At 40.9% G+C, this 20,294-nt stretch overlaps 1 protein-coding gene across 1 annotated transcript in view; it reads left to right on the top strand.

The window, feature by feature from the left end:
* The window catches only part of psmg1 (proteasome (prosome, macropain) assembly chaperone 1), a 37,382-nt gene extending 18,206 nt beyond the window's left edge, over nt 1-19,176 (top strand). The window contains exons 4-7 of the mRNA XM_087992519.1: nt 601-663; nt 14,068-14,266; nt 16,797-16,933; nt 18,751-19,176. Coding sequence (XP_087848645.1) covers nt 601-663; nt 14,068-14,266; nt 16,797-16,933; nt 18,751-18,825 — 474 coding nt within the window. The 3' untranslated portion in view covers nt 18,826-19,176. The remainder of the gene's footprint in view (nt 1-600; nt 664-14,067; nt 14,267-16,796; nt 16,934-18,750) is intronic.
* Nucleotides 19,177-20,294: the final 1,118 nt, after the last annotated feature.

Below are 20,294 nucleotides of genomic sequence, written 5' to 3'. Positions count from 1 at the left end.
ACTCTCGTCCCTGTTCTATGTGAAGGATATTGCAAATTGATGGAAGTAAGGCACAGAGAGTGCAGAATCCCATGTCACCCCAGGGTAATAGATTTATTCTGTGGTGTTTTCATTAGAAGCTCTACTATTCTGCTCTTTGATCAATGTAGCAGAATCCCAAAACCCACTCACCAGTTCGGTCCTAAGTTGGTCAATGTTGTGAATGAACTAATATCTTCATCAGTATCGATTCCTGTTTTGTCTGTGAATGTTGCTGTTTTTCATGTTTATGTCTTGCAGTAATTCCTGCTATCAGGCTGTTAAAATTCCTCAAGGTGAAGCAGTATCTACACTTTCAAAACAGATCCTAAGATCTTAAAAAGTGCCATAGAAATGTACATTGCTCAAAATCCATATTTCAGGAAACATTGCTGAAAAAATATTTATTTTGCCAAAGCTTTTCATCTTGCACTCATCAGGATATTTACAACAGGATGAACAGAGTGTCATATAGTATAGAATGTTATTTGCTTTAAAGTAGTGGTTTTGTGAAGGTCCTGAGTGTCATTTTTCAGCAATGCCCAGGTATTGTCTTTTAATGCGCTGTCTCTTTTCTTACAGATTCTAACCTGCCATTGTAACTGTTATGTGGCTGAGGATCAACTCTTCCAGTGGACTGAGAAGGTACAGGATGCTTTGACTGTTCCACTTTTGCATCAGTGTCACCGGAATTTTTGTAAGATGCGTGGCACAAGACTAATGCTGTATATATTGGTTTACATTTTTGTTCATGGAACAGCAACAGATTGGGAATATGTAGCGTTATCCTGGAGTTTGGCTGATAATCCAGAACAAATTGAGTGTACATCTCTCTGGGGCCGTTTGAGAATTTGAATTCAGTTTAAATTAATCCCAAAAGAAAAGGCTGGTGTTTGTAAAGTGATCATGAAATACACAGATTGTCAGAAAACCCTAAATAGTACATTAATAACCTTTAGGGTAGAGAATTTACTGTCCTTACTTGGTCTGGGTGACTCTAGTTCCATATTAATGTGGAGCTGCTTATTTGTCTTCCACTGAATTCTACAAAGTAGAAATCCGAGTAACACCTTACCACTGACACCCAAATCCTAAATATTAATAAAGAAACAAAATACTAATAGACACCTTTCACTGCCTCTTTTGTGAAGCTGAATTTTTAATTTTTGTATATGGCAGAAGGATATTTAAATGTACCTACTAGAGAAAGAACAAAACCTGACCTGCTCCTGGGAAATAAGGCAGGCCAAGTGACTGACGTGTTACTAAGAGAACACTTTGGGATCAGTGATCATAATTCTATTAGCTTTAAAATAGTTATGGTAAAGGAAAGGCCTTCCATATGAAAGTTTATTGGAATAAGGCAAATTTTAATGGCATGAGATAAGAATTGCCAAAAGTTAATTGGAGTAGACTGTTTGCAGGTAACAGAGTGACTAACAAGTGGGAGGCTTTCAAAAGTGTGATGACGAGAGTTCAGAGCATTATGTTCCTGTTAGAGTTAAGGGTGAAGCTGGTACAAATAGGGAACAATGGATGAATAAAGATCAAGAATAAGAAAGAGTCATATATTTGATATAGACTACTGGGATCCAGTGAATCTCTTGAAGAGTATAAAAGGTGTAGGGATATTCTTAGGAAAATAAGGAGGGCAGCAGGGGGACATGAAATAGCCTTGGCAGATAAGGTTAAGGATAATACAAAGAGATTCTACAAGTACATTAAGAGGAAAAGCACAAGTAAGGAGAGAATAGGACCCCTTAAGATCAACGAGGTTGTCTATGTGCTGAACCTCAGCAGATGGAAGAGATACTGAATGAATATTTCACGTCAGTTTTTACTGTGAAGAAAGAAATAGAGGCTAGAGAATTCGGGGAAATAAATGTTGAATTTTTGAGAACCGTTCACATTACAGAAGAGAAAGTGTGAGAGGTCTTAGAAAACATAAAAGTGGATAAATCTCTGGTGTGATGTTGCTGCTCCTTTAACAAGGTTATGGTGTCCTTGGTTTTTTTTCAGAGAGATTGTACAAGACATAGACTCCGAAAAGTCTAAGTTTGAAGGGTTTTAAGGCCAATTTGATTATAACTAATGGATACTGCCTCAGACAAAAGGCTTTCAAGTTTTTAGAAAAAGTTTAAAAAAACACTTGTACAATGAAAGTTCCCCCACCTCAGCTTTTCTCTGGTTTGATTTGATTTTGGCAGTCCGGCTGTTCACTGAAAGCAGTCAGGCACTTTTGAAGCTGTTGGACCCAAAGAAGCAGGCCTATGCTGATCTTCTCTCTCTGAGGAAAAAGGCTCTCACTGTCCACCCTATCTGATCCTCTGATTATCTTATATGTCTCAATTAAGTCACCTCTCAACCTTCTTCACTCTAATGAAAGCAGCCTCAAGTCCCTCAGCCTTTCCTCAAAAGACCTTCCGTCCATACTAGACAACAACCTAGTAAAACTCCTCTGAACCCTTTCCAAAGCTTCTACATCCTTCCTATAATGCGGTGACCAGAACTATATGCAATACTCCAAGTGTGGCCGCACCAAAGTTTTGCACAGCTGCAGCATGACCTCGTGGCTGCGAAACTCAATCCCTTGACTAATAAGAGCTAACACATCGTATGCCTCCTTACAACCCTATCAACTTGGGTGGCAATTTTCAGGGATTTATTCATGGACACCGAGATCTCTCTGCTCATCTACAATGCCAAGAATCTTACCATTAACCCAGTATTCTTTATTCCTGTTGCTCCTTCCAAAGTGGATCAGTTTACACTTTTCCACATTAAACTCCATTTGTTGCCTCTCAGCCCACCCAGCTCTGTAGCTTATCTGTGTTCCTCTGTAACATCCTTCAGCACTGTCCACAACTCCACCGACCTTAGTGTCATCTGCAAATGTACTAATCCATCCTTCTACGCCCTCATCCAGGTTACTTATAAAAATGACAAACAGCAGTGGACCCAAAACAGATCCTTGTGGTACACCACTAGTAACTGAACTCCAAAATGAACATTTCTCATCAACTACCACCCTCTGTCTTCTTTCAGCTAGCCAATTTCTGCTAAATCACCCTCAGTCCCATGTCTCCGTATTTTGTGCAATAGCCTACAGTGGGGACCCTTATCAAACACCTTACTGAAATCCATATACACCACACCAACCGCATTACCATCATCCACCTGTTTGGTCACCTTCTCAAAGAATTCAATAAGGTTTGTGAGGCATGACCTACCCTTCACAAAACCATGTTGACTGTCCCTAATCAACTTATTCCTTTCAAGATGATTATAAATCCTATCACTTATAACCTTTTCCAACACTTTTCCCACAACTGAAGTAAGGCTCACTGGTCTATAATTTCCAGGGTTGTCTCTACTCCCCTTCTTGAACTAGGGGACAACATTTGCTATCCTCACTTCTGGCAATATTCCAGTAGACAATGACAACATAAAGATCAAAGCCAAAGGCTCTGCTGTCTCTTCCCTGGTTTCCCAGAGAATTTGAGGAGGATAAATCCCATCTGGCCCAGGTGACTTATTGATCTTCACACTTTCCACAATTGCTAACACCTCCTACTTGTGAACCTCAATCCTTTCTAGTCTAGTAACCTGACTGAATTCAGTATTCTCCTCGACAACATTGTCTTTTTCCAGTGTGAATACTGACAAATAATATTCAGTTAACACTTCTCCTATCTCCTCCGGACTCCATGCACAACTTCCCATTACTGTCCTTGATTGGCCCTAATCTTACTCTCGTCATTCTTTTATTCCTGATATACCTACAGAAAGCTTTAGGGTTTTTCTTGATCCTATCTGCCAACGACCTCTCATGTCCCCTCCTGGCTTGTCTTAGTTCTCTCTTTAGGTCTTTCCTGGCTAGCTTGTAACTCTCAAGCGCCCTAACTGAGCCTTCACGTTTCATCCTAACATAAGCCTTCTTCTTCCTCTTGACAAGAGATTCAACTTCCTTAGTAAGCCATCGCCCCCTCACTCGACCACTTCCTCCCAGCCTGAGAGGTACATACTTATCAAGGACATGCAGTAGCTGTTCCTTGAATAAGCTCCACATTTCAATTGTGCTCATCACCTGCAGTTTCCTTCCCCATCATCTGCATCCTAAATCTTGCCTAATCACATCATAATTGCCTTTCCCCAGCAATAACTCTTGCCTTGCGGTATATATCTATCCCTTTCCATTGCTAAATTAAACATAACCGAACTTTGCTCACCTACATCCAAATCTAACACCTGGCCAGGTTTATTACCCAGTACCAAATCCAATGTGGCCTTGCCTCTTGTTGGCCTGTCTACATACTGTGTCACAAAACCCTCCTGCACATGTTGAACAAAAACTGACCTATCTGAAGTACTCAAACTATAGTATTTCCAGTCAATATTTGGAAAGTTAAAGTCCGCCATAACAATTAGCCTGTTACCCTCACTCCTATTCAGAATCATCTTTGCTATCCTTTCCTCTACATCTCTGGAACTATTCAGAGGCCTATAGAAAACTCCCAAGAGGGTGATCTCTGCTTTCCTGTTTCTAACCTCAGCTCATAATACCTCAGTAGACGAGTCCTCAAATGTCCTTTCTGCCACTGTAATACTGTCCTTGACTAACAATGCCTCACCTCCCCTTCTTTTACCATCTCTTCTCTTACTGAAACATCTAAATCCCGGAACCTGCAACAGCCATTCCTGTCCCTGCTCTATCCATGTCTCCAAGATGGCCACAACATTGAAGTCCCAGATGCCAACCCATGCTGTATATTCACCCGCCTTATACCAGATGCTCCTGGCATTGAAGTAAACACACTTCAAACCACTTTACTGCTTGCCGGGGCACTCTTGTGACCTTGAAACCATATTTCTGACCTCACTGCTCTCAACCTCCTGGACACTGGATCTATAATTTAGGTTCCCACCCCCCTGCTGAATTAGCTTAAACCCTCCAAATGAGCATTAGCAAATTTCCCCCCCAAGGATATTGGTACCCCTCTGGTTCAGGTGGAGACCGTCCTGTTTGTAGAGGTCCCACCTACCCCAGAATGAGCCTCAATTATCTAGGTATCCGAAACCCTCCCTCCTGCACCATCCCTGTAGCCACATATTCAACTGCTCTCTCTCTCTCTCTCTATTCCTTGCCTCACTAACACGTGGCACGGGCAACAAACCAAAGATAACAACTCTGTTCGAGCTCCAAGCTTCCACCCTAGCTTCCTGCATTTCTGCCTTAAATCCCCATCCCTTTTTCTACCCATGTCGTTAGTGCCTACATGGCCCACGACTTGGGGCTGCTCCCCCTCCTCCTCAAGGATCCCAAAAACATGATCCGAGACCTTTAATACCAAGGGGTGTTTATGTGATTGTTGCAAGTATTTAGAACATCATCATTAAGTTGGAATGATCTGTTGGATTTTTGGATAGGTTAAGTTATTCAGTATTCTGTTCTCTTTTATTTGTGTTTCATTCAGTAAGCTTGTAAAAAAAATCTGTTTTGTTTAAAACTAAGTGGTTTGACCAGCTGCATTACTCTTAGAATATCTGCGTTACACTTGATTTAAACAACTAGCAAAGTTATGGTCTGGGCCACTTTCTTGAAATGGTTTGAGGGGGTCTGGCCTGGTCTATAACAGATTGGGAGCTCGTCTGGGATTTGCTCTATAATTCCAAATTGGGATTGGATTGTTGGATTCAAAGGCAGCGAGTGGTAGGTGTTAGTATGTTTTGTTCCGGGTGTTGAATTTGGTTGGTTTAAACAGTGCTTGGGATAGCAATGGCTCTTTCAATCACCAGGAGTTTTCTTGGGGTGGAAGAAGTGACTTTGGGGGTTTTACAAAACGTGATTAAGGCCAAGCTGCTGGAATTAGCAGACAAGCTGGAGTTGGAGTTGCCCTTCCGTGAGGAAAGGAGAGATAACTACAGCAATAGCTCAGAATTAAAATTTGCTGGAAATGCCATCAGAATCTTTAGAGCTGGGTAAAATTCAATTGAAAATGAAGCAACTTGAGTTCGAGGCAGAAGACAAGCAAAGGACAAGAGAAATGAAACAATTTGAATTAGGATTAAAAGCAGAGGTAAGAGAAAAAGAACGAATTGCTTCAGCAGGACAAAAAGGAAAAGAGAGAGAAAGAGATAATAAAGGAGAGAGAGGAAAGGAAAGAGAAAAAGTTTGAACTTTAGAAATTGGCACTTAGACAGGAAAGTCAGCTTAAAATGATGGAGATGAAGGCTGAGGTGAGCTTAGTGAGGAAGAAGATTAGCATGAGCAAACCCATGATAGCCAAAGGCCTGGTGAGAAACTATTTAAATATATTCAAGCATTGCCTAAATTTGATGAAAAGGATGTGAAAGCCTTTTCCATTTCATTTGAAAAGGTGGCTTAACAAATGCGGTGGCCAATGACCATGTGGGTTGTGTTGATCCAAACAAAACCTGTAGGTCGAGCTAGTAAGGTATTCATATCACTATTAGAGGAGGTACCTGGGGCATATGAGGAGGCGAAGAAAGCCATCTTAAGTGGAGATGAGCTTGTGCCAGAAGCCTACAGACAACATTTCAGGAATCTAAGGAGGGATCCTGGTCAAACCTACTTTGAGTTTGAAAGGATCAAACAAAATAATTTTGATGGGTGGATAAGAGCTTTAAAAATAGAGCAAACTTATGACGCTCTTAGATGATTATTTTGGAGGAGTTCAAAAATTCACTTTCTGAAATAGTGAGAACTCTTGGGAGAGCAGAGAGTTAAAACAGCAAGATTAGCAGTGAAATGGCTGATGATTATGAATTGGTTCATAAATCAAAGTTTAGCTTCCAAAATCAATTTCAATCTGTGAGGGATCGAAATTGGGGGAAAAAGAAATCCTCATGTGGTAAAGGAAAGTCAGATCTCGGTGAAGTTCTTAAGGGTAACTTACCACAGGATAAAAAAGAAACCCTTGACGGGGAAAGAGAAGTTGAAAAGCTCCGGTGTTTTCACTACAATGAAGGGGGCCACATGAAATCACAGTGTTGGTGGGTTAGGGAAAGCGCTGGGAAGCCAAATGTAGGAAAACAGGATAAGCCAGTGAATTTAGTTGCAGTGGTAATGGAAGCACAGTGGAGGCTAGAAAGCTGCACCAGAATGTACAACCTGGTCAGAGGTTGGTTAAGGAGGAAGTGCCAGATCTTCTTAAACTGTAAACCTGCGAAGGTAAAGTTTATTCGCATCGGCCAGGAGCAGCAGGTAAAGTGGATACAATATTGTGAGATACAGAATCCTCTCAATCTGTCATGGTGAAAGATGAGGAGATATTTACCTCTGAAGGACTATTGCCAGAAAAAGTCCTAGTAACAGGAATTCACAGTAAAACAAAAAGCACTCAACCATATAAAGTGAGATTACAGTGTCCAATGAAGAGTGGAGAAGTCATGGTAGGAGTACTGGACAAACTCTCAGCTCCAGGAGCACAATTTGTCCTTGCTAATGATATAGCTGGTTCACAGGTGGGAGTGCTGCCTACTGTGGTTGAAAAGCCTGTGGAAACTCAGGCAACTGAACTATTGCAGGACGCACATCCTGGGATTTTTCCTGACTGTGCGGTAACGAGGTCAGAAAGTCACCAGTTGAAACAGGAGAGATCAAAGAGTACAGATAAGAAAGTTGAAGTGAAATTAGCAGAGATTATGTTTGATCAGATGGTTGACACAAACCAAGAGCAGATAGATTACACAGCAGACATCATTAGTTCAGATAAATTGACTGAGTTACAGCCGAAAGGTGAAACTTTAAAACAATTGTATCAAAAGACATACACAGAAAAAGAATTGGAATGTCTCCCTGCATGTTATTATCTTAAAAATGATGTCTTAATGAGGAAATGGAGACCATCATATATTCAGGCAGATGAGATCATCAAGTCATATTGCCAATGGGTTATAGAATGAGGTGATGCAAGTGGCGCATGAGCTTCCACTAAGGGCTCATTTAGGAGTAAGAAAATCTCAAGCTAAAATACAAAAACATTTTTACCGGTCTGGATTGCACAAGGATGCAGTTGAATTTTGCCAGATTTGTCATTTATGTCAGATAATTGGAAAACTACAGGCAGTAATAAAACTCACACCTTTAATACCTATTCCTGCATTTGAGGAACCTTTCACAAGAGTCTTAACTGATTGCATAGGATCTCTACCTAAAACAAAAAGTGGAATCATTATTTGTTAACTATAATGGATGTGTCCACTAGATTTCCAGAGGCCATTTCACGATGCACTATCAGAGCTAAAAAGATTGTAGAGAAATTACTCAACATTTTCACTGGATATGGACTATCCACAGAGATACAATCAGATCAAGGGCCAAACTTTACATCAAAACTATTCAAGGAAGTTATGGACAACTTAGGAATAAAACAGTTCAAATCTACTGAGTGCCATCCAGAATCACAAGGCGCGCTAGAAAGGTGGCATCAGACATTAAAGACCATGTTGATGGCTTATAGTCAAGTCTATCCAGATGTTTGGGAGAAGGGAATTCTGTTTGTACATTTTGCAATCAGAGATGCACCAAATGAATCAACCAAATTCGGTCCATTTGAATTAGTTTTGGAGCATGAAGTGAGAGGACCACTAAAATTGATTAAGGAGAAATTGATAAGTCAAAGTTCAGGGGCACAGAGCGTGGTAGTTGGCCGGACAGCATTTAAAAGTAACACAGCGTACATTGAAACATGAAGTAGACAAGAAATTAAAAACTCGCAATTTTGTTAGTTCCAGTGATAGGTGAACTGTTAACAGCAAGGTTTAGTGGACTTCATCAAGTCAAAAGGAAATTGAGTGAGGTAAACTATTTGATAAGGACTCCAGACAAAAAGAAATTTCACAGTGTGTCATGGGAATATGCTCAAAAGATATTTTGACTTTGAAGGAAAGCCAAAGGAGAATGTATTATTGGTTATAGCACACAGGGAAGAACTAAGTTCAGAGGAATCTGAATTGGACATTCCTCAAAACTAAATTGGACAATGAGGAAGTTATCAAGAATTGGGATAAATTATTGAGTCACCTTCCAGAGGAAAGTAAAAATGACCTGAGAGAGTTATTACTATCACATGGGGAGATATGTGGAAATAAGCTGTGAACCTAATTATGCATGATGTAGATACAGGAGATGCTGTTCAGATTAAGCAACATCCTTATAGGCATAATCCTCTAAAGTTGGCACTGGTTCAAATGGACTGTGAACGCATGCTCCAAGACGACATAATTGAAGTGAGTTACAGTGACTGGAGCTCACCCATCGTAATGGTGCCAAAACCAGATGATACCCAACAGTTATGTGTGGACTATCACAAAGTCAATGCAGTTATAAACATTGATCCATATCAGATTCCCTGTTTGAAAGACTGTGTTGAGAAGGTGGGACAAGCAACTTATATTTCTAAGTTGGACTTACTCAGAGGATAGTGGCAGGTACCTTTGTCAGAAAGGCAATTTTGGCTTTTGTAATGCGAAATGGACTGTATCAGTTCAGAGTTATGCCATTTGGTATGAAATATGCGGCAGCCACCTTTCAGAGATTGACCAAAAAGGTCATTGTCGGATTACTGAATTGTGTCATCTATATTGATGACCTGGTGAGTTTTAGTCACACACGGAAGGAACATTTGCAACATTTATCAGACTTGTTCAATCGACTTTGGAAGGCAGGCTTGGTGATAAACCTGGTTGAAAGTCAGTTTGCCAAAGACCAGTCACCCTCCTGTGCCATGTTATTGGACATGAACAGATGGCCCCACAGGATGCAAAAACAAAGGTAGTTGGTGAGTTTCTCAACCCCATTGACAAAAAAAGCAGTACAATGGTTCCTGGGATAATGTGGCTGTCAGAAGGCATTGGACAGCCTAAAAGCTGTGTTAACCACTGCCCCAATATTAGCCACACCTAATTATGCAAAGCCGTTCAAGGTGGATGTCGATACGAGTGATGTGGGTGTTGGTGCTGTGCTCTTGCAGGAAGACAGCGAGAAGATAGAAAGACCTGTTGGGTATTTCTCCAGGAAATTGAACATTCATATGCAGAATTCAAGAGTGGAAGAGGAGGTTTTGAGCTTGGTGTTGGCATTATAACATTCCAATGTTTAAGTTATCACTAATGTGTTTGAGACAATGATACACTTTGATCATAACCCATTGAGATTTATGGAGAAATTTAAGGACAAAAATTTAGGTAAAGCTTGTTGTTACAGCCATTCAATGTGAAAGTTGTGCATGTGGCAGGACCAGAAAACATGTTTGCCAATGCATTTCCGAGGCTTGAGTGAGAAATGGAGGTGTATGGTGGCAGGAGTAAAACAGAATGTAGTTGTACATGTTTGCTTGTTTATAGTCAATGCAACGTATGTCGGTGTTGTCATGTACTAACAGATTAAAATTACGGAGTTTTAAAATGAAGACATCTTTGGATATCTGTTAGCTATAATCAAATTGGCCCTAAAACTCTTCAAACATAGACTTTTCGCAGTCTGTGTCTTTTACGACCTCTCAGAAAAAAAACAAGGACAACACGGTTTTGTTAAAGGAGCAGCATCATCACAAACACCCCCCCCCACCCCCCGCCAACTTAATGAAAATGAACCATCAATATCCAAAGACACAGACTCCGAAAAGTCCTTAAGTTTGAAGAGTTTTAGGACCAATTTGATTATAGCTAACAGATACTGCCTCAGGAAAAAAGGCTTTCAGGTTTTTAGAAAAAACACTTGTACAATGAAAGGGGAGTGGTCAGTTCTCCCAGCTCAGCTTTTCTCTGGTTTGATTCGGTTTAGGCAGTCTGGCTATTCACTGAAAACAGGCAGTCAGTTTTGAAGCTGTTGGACGCAAAGAAGCAGGCCCATGCTGGTCTTTTCTCTCTCTGACCTCCCTCTTATATGGACTTCAGTAAGACATTCGACAAGGTTCCCCATGGGAGACTGATTAGGAAGGTTAGATCTCATGGAATACAGGGAGAACTAGCCATTTGGATACAGAACTGGCTCAAAGGTAGAAGACAGAGGATGGTGGTGGAGGGGTGTTTTTCAAACTGGAGGCCTGTGACCAGTGGAGTGCCACAAGGATCGGTGCTGGGCCCTCTAATTTTTGTCATTTACATAAATGATTTGGATGCGAGCATAAGAGGTACAGTTAGTAAGTTTGCAGATGACACCAAATTTGGAGGTTTGGTGGACAGCGAAGAGGGTTACCTCAGATTACAACAGAATCTGGACCAGATGGGCCAATGGGCTCAGAAGTGGCAGATGGAGTTTAATTCAGATAAATGCGAGGTGCTGCATTTTGGGAAAGCAAATCTTAGCAGGACTTATACACGTAATGGTAAGGTCCTAGGGAGTGTTGCTGAACAAAGAGACCTTGGAGTGCAGGTTCATAGCGCCTTGAAAGTGGAGTCATTGGTGGATAGGATAGTGAAGAAGGTGTTTGGTATGCTTTCCTTTATTGGTCAGAGTATTGAGTACAGGAGTTGGGAGGTCATGTTGCGGTTGTATAGAACATTGGTTCGGCCACTGTTGGAATATTGCGTGCAATTCTGGTCTCCTTCCTATCGGAAAGATGTTGTGAAACTTGAAAGGGTTCAGAAAAGATTTACAAGGATGTTGCCAGGGTTGGAGGATCTGAGCTACACGGAGAGGCTGAACAGGCTGGGGCTGTTTTCCCTGGAGCATCGGAGGCTGAGGGGTGACCTTATAGAGGTTTACAAAATTATGAGGGGCATGGATAGGATAAATAGACAAAGTCTTTTCCCTGGGGTCGGGGAATCCAGAACTAGAGGGAATAGGTTTAGGGTGAGAGGAGAAAGATATAAAAGAGACCTAAGGGGCAACGTTTTCACGCAGAGGGTGGTACATGTATGGAATGAGCTGCCAGAGGATTTTTTTTTAGATTAGATTAGATTACTTACAGTGTGGAAACAGGCCCTTCGGCCCAACAAGTCCCCACACCGCCCCGCCGAAGTGCAACCCACCCATACCCCTACATTTACCCTTTACCTAACACTACGGGCAATTTAGCATGGCCAATTCACCTGACCTGCACATCTTTGGACTGTGGGAGGAAACCGGAGCACCCGGAGGAAACCCACGCAGACATGGGGAGAACGTGCAAACTCCACACAGTCAGTCGCCTGAGGCGGGAATTGAACCCGGGTCTCTGGCGCTGTGAGGCAGCAGTGCTAACCACTGTGCCACCGTGCCGCCCACCAAATGTGGTGGAGGCTGGTACAATTGCAACATTTAAGAGGCATTTGGATGGGTATATGAATAGGAAGGGTTTGGAGGGATATGGGCCAGGTGGGACTAGATTGGGGTGGGATATCTGGTCGGCATGGACGGGTTGGACCAAAGGGTCTGTTTCCATGCTATACATCTCTATGACTCTAACCTGTGTTTGATTTTTCCTTTTGTGCCAAGGGGTCTTATGTGGGGAATGTTGCAAGTATTTGGAACAGCATCATTAAGTTGGGATGATCTATTGGGTTTTCGGATAGGTTAAGTTGTTCAGTATTCTTTTCTCTTTTGTTTGTATTTCAGTTGGTAATCTTGTAAATCAATTTTGTTTTGTTTGAAACTAAGTGGTTTGACCAGCAGCATCGCTCCTGGCATATCCGTCTTACACCTGCATAAAACAGCTAGCAGAGTTAGGGTCTGGGCCACGTTCTTGGAAGTGTTTTGAGGGGGTCTGGCCTGGTCCATAAGTGTATTCGACGATGTTGTGGGAAGTTAGGGAAGAAATTGCGGGTCCCTAGCAGAGATATTTGTATCGTCTATAACAATATGCGAGGTGTGGGAGGACTGGATGGTGTCTAATATTGTGTCTTTATTTAAGAAAGGGAGTAAGGAGAAGGAGAACTATAGTTCTCTGATTTTGGTGGTGTCCGGTGAGTCTGACTTTGGTGGTAGGTAATTCTGAAAAATAGGATTTATATGCATTTGGAGAGGCAAGGATTGATTAGGGAACATCATCTTAGTGCGAGTGAAATCGTGCCTCACAAAAGCTTTGTTGAGTTTTTTGAGAAGGTAACCAAAAAGATTGATGAGGGCAGAGTGGTAGATGTTGTTTACTTGGACTTCAGTCAGGCTTTTGACAAAGTTATACGTGGTAGCTTAATTAGTAAAGTTAGATCACATGGGATTCAGGGAGAGCTTGGTAATTGGATATAAAATTAGCTTGTAGGAGACAGAGGGTGGTGGTGGAAGTTGTTTTTTTGGATTAGAGGCCTGAGACCAGTGGTGTTCCACAGGGATCTGAACTGGTTCTGCTTCTGCTTGTCATTTATATAAATGATTTGGATGAGCATATTGGAGACATGGTTAATAAATTTGCAAATGACACAGTGATTGGTGGTATAGTAGACAGTGAAGAAGGCTATCTAAGATTATAAACAGATCTTGACATTTAGTATGAACTGTATCTTGTCTGCTCTTAAAATAATATGACTGGATGATATTCCCAGTTCATATGTGAGCTGACCTATACTCTCACTTAGTTGTGACCACAAAGCCCTTCACACTGTTTTATTGCAGTTGGGGATCTCTGTTGCTACTGGTTTGTCAGTCAAAGCTGTCAGTACATTGGATTGATGTATTAATAAGTGGTAGTGATGATTAGCCAATCAGAAACAAAACTGCAGGAGTGATGGAGTTAAAGTTTAAAAACCACAAGCTTTTGCCTCACTTGGTTTTGCTTCTGAGGTATGGTTGTCTACAAAGACCAAAGTTGGGATTAAACAGGATAGCTGTTTGTCTGCTAGAACAGTTATTATAGGTTAAATAGTCCCCTTCTCTGCTGTAAGTATTTCTATGTTTCTAAGAACTTGTGCCACATGAAAGTACGTCACAATCTGCTGTGTGGAAAGCCCAGGTCTTGAAATGTAGGTATACGCCCAGTTGACAATTAATGAGGTAATGAGCTCTGCTAGAAACCATACTTTTTTCAATATGAGCTTCACACTTCTGTCATTTAGTTTTCTTGTGTGTTTGGTTAACTAAAGGAAATGAATGTTTGTTTTCCATTACAGGTTTTTGGAAATATCCAGAAAAGGAACCTAAATGTGATAGTATTATCAAGCTGCTCTGTGACTGAATATAAAACACCCAGGTCTACTTCCAACATCTCTGTGCCTTTCCTCCGAGCTTTGAAAACCAGTGCATTCCAGGAGACACCCCACTGTGTGTTACTTGAGCAGCCAAATGTGCTTTCCGGTCTCCCTGCAGCAGGTATGGGCCGTAAGTGTTTCTGTAAGAGAGGGGGGAGGAAGTTCCATGATTTAACAATTGATAACCTTATCTTTATCAAAGAACAATATTTGTAGGATTTCAATCCCAAACGATGCTGAAATGTCTTAGAGTTGCACAGTAAAAGGGGTTTAAATTAAATTTTTAGGCTTGGAAGTTACAAATTCTTGTTATTACATCAGGCATAGCATTTCCATTTTTGATTAATTAGTTTTCGTTTTCCTTTCACAAGTGGTTAATTCATAAATAGTCATGGTACCTACTGATGAAGAGCTTATGCTCGAAATGTCGATTCTCCTGCTGTTCGGCTGCTGCCTGACCGGCTGTGCTTTTCCAGCACCGCACTCTTCAGCCAGGATACCTACTGACTCTTTTACAATTTATTGATCATTTTGCCCTTAGTTTTTCTTTATATTTTCATCCCAAGAATATTTTCCCCCCCATTATTTTGGATCTTGTGCCAGTGGGTCAGTAGGGATGACCTCCAGCAGCACTGCCTTCTACCTGTTCAAAAAGACACGTCAGTTGCACTGAAGTGTCTGTTTCCGTGCTGAACATCTCTATGACTCTATGACATTAATCACCATCTCAGGTTTATGTTACTTGGAGAGATCACGCTAACCTGGGCTGTAATCCTTGGAATTTAGAAGATTAGGGATGATTTGTTTGAAGTTTTCAAGATATTGAGGAGAAATGGATAGGATATAGATAGAAGAACTGTTTCTGCTGGTTGGAGAGTGTAGAATTGGGGGCATAACTTAAAACTCAGTTAAACCATTCAGAAGTGAAAGTAGGAAATATACACAAGGAAGTAGAAGTTTGGAACTCTCCCACAAATGGCAATTGATAATAAATTGATTGTTAATTATTAAACTGAGATTGATAGCATGTTGTTAACCAAATGTATTAAGGGATATTTGAAAAATGGTACATAGTTAGGTCAGAGATGAGCCTTGATCTCATTGAATCACGTAACAGTCTTCAGGGGCGAAATGGCTTCCTCTTGTCGTTATATTCTGTGCCTTTTTGCAATATGAACACTCATGCTGGGTGATGTGATCTGCTTGTGTTCTGACATCCTGATAAACATTTCTCCTCACCTTATGCTGTCTATTTTAAAACCTTAATTCTTCTTAGTTAAACATCAACAAAGCCCCTTTTTATCTAAGAATTGTAAAATCTTTCCTTATGGAACTGCCGTAATATTACCTGGTCCTTTTGCTGTCACTTGCCTTCCTCACAGGTACCTGTGTATGATATTAAAGCACTGGCATCACTTTCACAGTGTGGTTATTCTGAACAGGCTTTGAAAGCACACATTTAGAACTGGTCTGAAGTAACTTTAGATACCCTTAACCAATGCCAGGTTACGGAGTTTAGATTTGGATGAGGTGTTTCTGTCTGTCATGCCTGACCTTCTGAACTCATAATATCCTTTAAAATCTCGGTGTTAGTTTATCACCATTCTTTGTTGACAGAAAATTACTGCTTCTCTTTGCAATTGGATTTAACTTTGGTTTGGTTCCTATGAAAATGCTGTGTTTATGGGAGCTCCCCAATGACAAATATTCCCACCCCAAAACTTGTTTCACATATATTCTTTTTTTTTCTCAGACTCAGTAGTTTTCTTTCATAATTCCCCAGATAAAGGGCTGTAGCTCAAAGGGTTTGATTTCAGGAACAGCTGCATTCCTGAAAGACTTTCACCAAGTGGCTGTTGTTCATGTATTAGCCTCGCCAGGAAATAGTACTAAGGCCAACTGTGACAATAAATCACCAACCTGTTTGAGCTCAGTCAACTCAGACCAGGATGTAGTATAGAAATGTGGGAAGGTAGCTTGTGGAGTGGTAACCTCACTGGGCTTGTAATCTAACTGCCCAGACTAATGCCCTGGGAAAGAGGGTGCAAATCCCATGAAGGTGCAGGTACCAGTCTCATGATAACTTGTTGATTGGTCACTAATCTGATTTAGTAGAGGCCTACATGTGACTCCAGACCGATAGAAATTGGTTGACTTGCCTGCCCTCTGAAATGGCCTGGCAAGCCATTCATAGAATCCCATCAAGTCTGCACTGACCCTCTAAAAGGCATTCCACCTATCCCTGTAACCCCACATTTGCCATGGTTAACCCACCTAAGCCTGCACATATCCCTGGAAACTGTGGGTCTCTGGCACTGTGAGGCAGCAGTGCTAACCACTCTGCCACTGTGGCATGCAGTTTAAGAACTATCTAAGATAGGTAATAAATGATGACCCCTCCCAGTGATCCCCACATCCCATGGAAGAATGAAGAACTGAAAGGTTCTGGCTTGTGTGCTTCAGTAATGTACCTGAACCTTCAACCTTTTGGGATGAGGGTGGGGCTGAGGGGTGAGAGTTTACTTCACGAATCATGTCTGATTTTTTTTTATTTCAAAAATGTACTTTATTCATAAAAAATCTTTATATACATACATCATCACTAGAGATTGCTTGCTTTAATGAGTGAATTTTCTTTTGCTTTGTTCCAGTCCTCAGTTACTGCCAGGTTAAGCAAATACCTGCTGTCCTCTATCACTGTTACAGTGATGTGACTACGATAGATTCTCTGACGATAGAAGGTTTTCGGCCAGTGCTCGCCTGCAAGGGTCTGAGTTCCTTTGTGAAAGTAAGGACAATTTGTGTGTGTGTGTGCACGTACATACATCATGGCATTAATTTCCTTTTTTTATTTATAGCAATAGGCTAGTGATCCATTTTCAAATAATTAAGTAAAGTTCATCTTCATTACTTAACTTCAAAACCAGAATTTGATCCCATTTTTCCCTTACTTAATCCTGCGGTATTGAATCAATCCAATTGATTGTTGGAGGGTTTTGGTTGTGTAGTCTGCAGTCCTGTAAAAACAGGCTAGCTCATCAGTCTGTTTGTGTGAGATTATGAAGGTGTTCCAACAGGCTATTCAACAAAGTGCAGCCTGTCATTGTATCATATTCTGATTTGATTTGATTTAATTTATTATTGTCACATGTACTGAGATACAGTAGAAAGTATTGTTTTGCATGCTATCCAGACAAATCATACCTTATATAAGTATATCAGGATAATAGAACAGAATGCAAAATATAGTGTTACAGCTACAGAGAAGGTGCAGTGAAATATTACCTAATACGTGACGGATCTGTTCGTAAGTCTTATAACAGTGGGGAAGAAGCTGTTCTTGAATCCGTTGGTATGTGTTTTCAAACTTTTGTATCTTCCTACTGATGAAAGAGAGTGGAAGAGGCTAAATCTGGGGTGAGAGGGTTGCTTTCCTGAGGCAGTGGGAAGTGTAGACTGAGTCAATGATTGGAAGGCTGGTTTGCGTGATGGACTGGATTGCATTAACAACTCTGTAATTTCTTACGGTCTTGGGCAGAGCAGTTGCCATACCAAGTTGTAATGGATCCTGATAGGATGCTTTCTATGGCGCACTTATAAGGATTGATAAGAGTCATTGTGGACATGCCAAATTTGCTTAACCATCTGAGGATGCAGAGATGTTGGTGCGCTTTCTTGATTGTAGCATTGAATTGAAAGGGACAGGACAGATTGTTGGTGATATTTACTCCTAGGAATTTGATGCTCTTGATCATCTCTATGTCAGCTCTATTGATACAGAAAGGGGCATTTTCTCCATTTTGCTTCTTGAAGTTGATGACAGTCCTTGTTTTGCTGAGGAAAGATTGGACTCTTGACAGTGACCTGACTGTTTCCTTAAGGAGTTTGTCCAGGGTGAGTTCAGAGAATGAATATTAATAGGCTACTTTACCATAGAAAGGATCAGACTCAAACCTGACCTGGCAGACATAACAACATCTAACTCACATGGTGCAGAATGGAGCATTTGGACTGAATGGCCTATTTCGGTGTTACAATTTCCATGTAACATGTGTTTATCTTACACTTCACATGTTGAACAACATCCCAAGGAGCTTCACAGAGGCATAAAGGTAACAGGGATCTGAAGTCAAGTTTTGGAAGGAGTAATTGTAAGTTTGCTTAAAAGTAGGTGGCCATAAGAAATGTCTTAAAGGTGGAGAGGCAGCAGGAGAGGATTTAATTGTATAATCTTGACTACTGAGAAAAACCTGCCATGGGTTGAATATGGGACTGGAAGCAGAGGACTTGGGCGTGGTGGCAGTTACAGAGATCGGGAAGTGGAAAGCCATGAGGGAAACTCATCAGGCGATGAGTTGTAGATTTGGGCTGCTAGTGCACAGGCACTTGTCAGTGTTAATCAATGAGGACATGGGTGTTGGATAAATTGGGTTTGTTGTGGGACAGAACACCACAGTTTTTGAGCAAGGGTCACTGGGAATGGGAACCTTGGACGATTTCTCTGTCCTCCACTCTGAGTAACCATGCACAGTCCTGGAACTCTTCAAGTCTAAAATGCTTTGGCATTTTCCAGCAATATTGAATGGTTTCTTTGTTTCCTTGCAGGATACCTCCCGAAGTGCAGAAATACTGAAACAGCTCGTTGATATGAATAAGATCCAAAGCAACCTGTATACATGAGACCGTAACAATATCTGAACAGTTTTAAAATTAATTTAAAAAAATTGGGAAATATCCAAAAATACTTTGTTTGTTGTCTGTATTTAGTAGTATTTTCTAATGCTTAAGAATATTAAACTATGACAATTTGTTTTGGAGTGTTTTGAATTAAATATTTTGTTGGATTATGCAGTGTATTGTTCATGTTTTTTACTCACTGCTTTATTTCTACGTTGAAGTTTTTTTCTGTTGCACTACTCATTTATTTCCAGTCTGGAGCTAATTCCATCAGCCACAGCAATCCAGCTCTGGTCACATTGCTGCCATTATCCTGTAGACTTGTCAATTATTAAAATCTGCAGTGAAAAGACACCTTTGTTTCTCTTTATTGAGGTCATTTGCCTGATATTTACACTTTGGGGGTGGGAGTAGGTGAGAGGTTACCTCTCTGTGCCCTGGTTTTAAAAGCTCTGACATTTAAGTTCCGTGTATTTGGTCCTTGCATTGTTTCCTCCTGATACCCGCTGTTCATCAAATAAAAAAAAACTCTCCAACTCCAAGCAACTGATTACACAGCTTTGGCCACACCAGTTGCCTGGTGAAAGATAACGCTGCTGGATATTAGAAACTAAACACAAGAAATTTACTGCATTGAGGAGGAAACTTGTTTTGGGCAACAGGCTGTTTAAGAGTTTGATGACGAATTGTTCTGATCTGACTGCTGAACACTGGGAAGGTGAATCTGTGGGATTCACTGCTTTAACAGTTAGAAGCTTACAAGCCTTTGCCATTTCTGATATAACATACATCCACGGCATTGTCCTTATACTGTATATAAACTTCTAACTCAGGAAGCTTTTTGTTTGAAGTGTGTGAGAGGAAATATTTTGTCTCGGGCTGACTTCCTCAACTCATTCTTGCCTTTTATCCATGAAGCTCAGTGTTATTATCCTTCCCTCCCACCAAGTTTATCAGCAAGAACTGTAATAAATTAGGAAGGGATTAAATATTCCTTTGGAGTTGGAGAGGAGAGGAGAAGGTGGAACCATGTTAAGCTGGAAATGATTGAATACAAGAAGGAAGTGGTGAAGATGCAGGGACAAAGTGAATAGTACACACACTACTAATTAGGTTTTTCAGGTTTAATAGATAAAGCTCGCAATCAAAAAGAATGCCATGTTAATGTAGTGCACTCAGTCCTGCATGATGGGACTAGAATGTGCAGATACAGTGTACTGGATGCCTCTTTCTGTGCCTTAACTTTTTAAAAATCATTCTTTGGTTACTAGATTGGCAATGTACACGCCAGGACTGATGTGAGAGTTCAGAACAATCAGTGCTAAAGTGGGCCATTTGGCTCTTCAAACTTGTTCTACAGGTCAATAAGATTATGGACAATCCGACCATGGCTTCAACTCTATTTTCCTGAATGAACCCATTTACCTCTGATTCCTCTATCTATCTCGGCCTAAACGATGTTGAATGAGGCC

Source organism: Chiloscyllium plagiosum, unplaced genomic scaffold (assembly GCF_037043375.1).
Source record: "Chiloscyllium plagiosum isolate Xiang-an unplaced genomic scaffold, Cpla_swu_hap1 HiC_scaffold_12, whole genome shotgun sequence".
NCBI lineage: Eukaryota > Metazoa > Chordata > Chondrichthyes > Orectolobiformes > Hemiscylliidae > Chiloscyllium > Chiloscyllium plagiosum.
The sequence above is the reverse complement of the archived record's forward strand: the minus strand, read 5'-3'. Positions and strand labels throughout refer to the sequence as shown.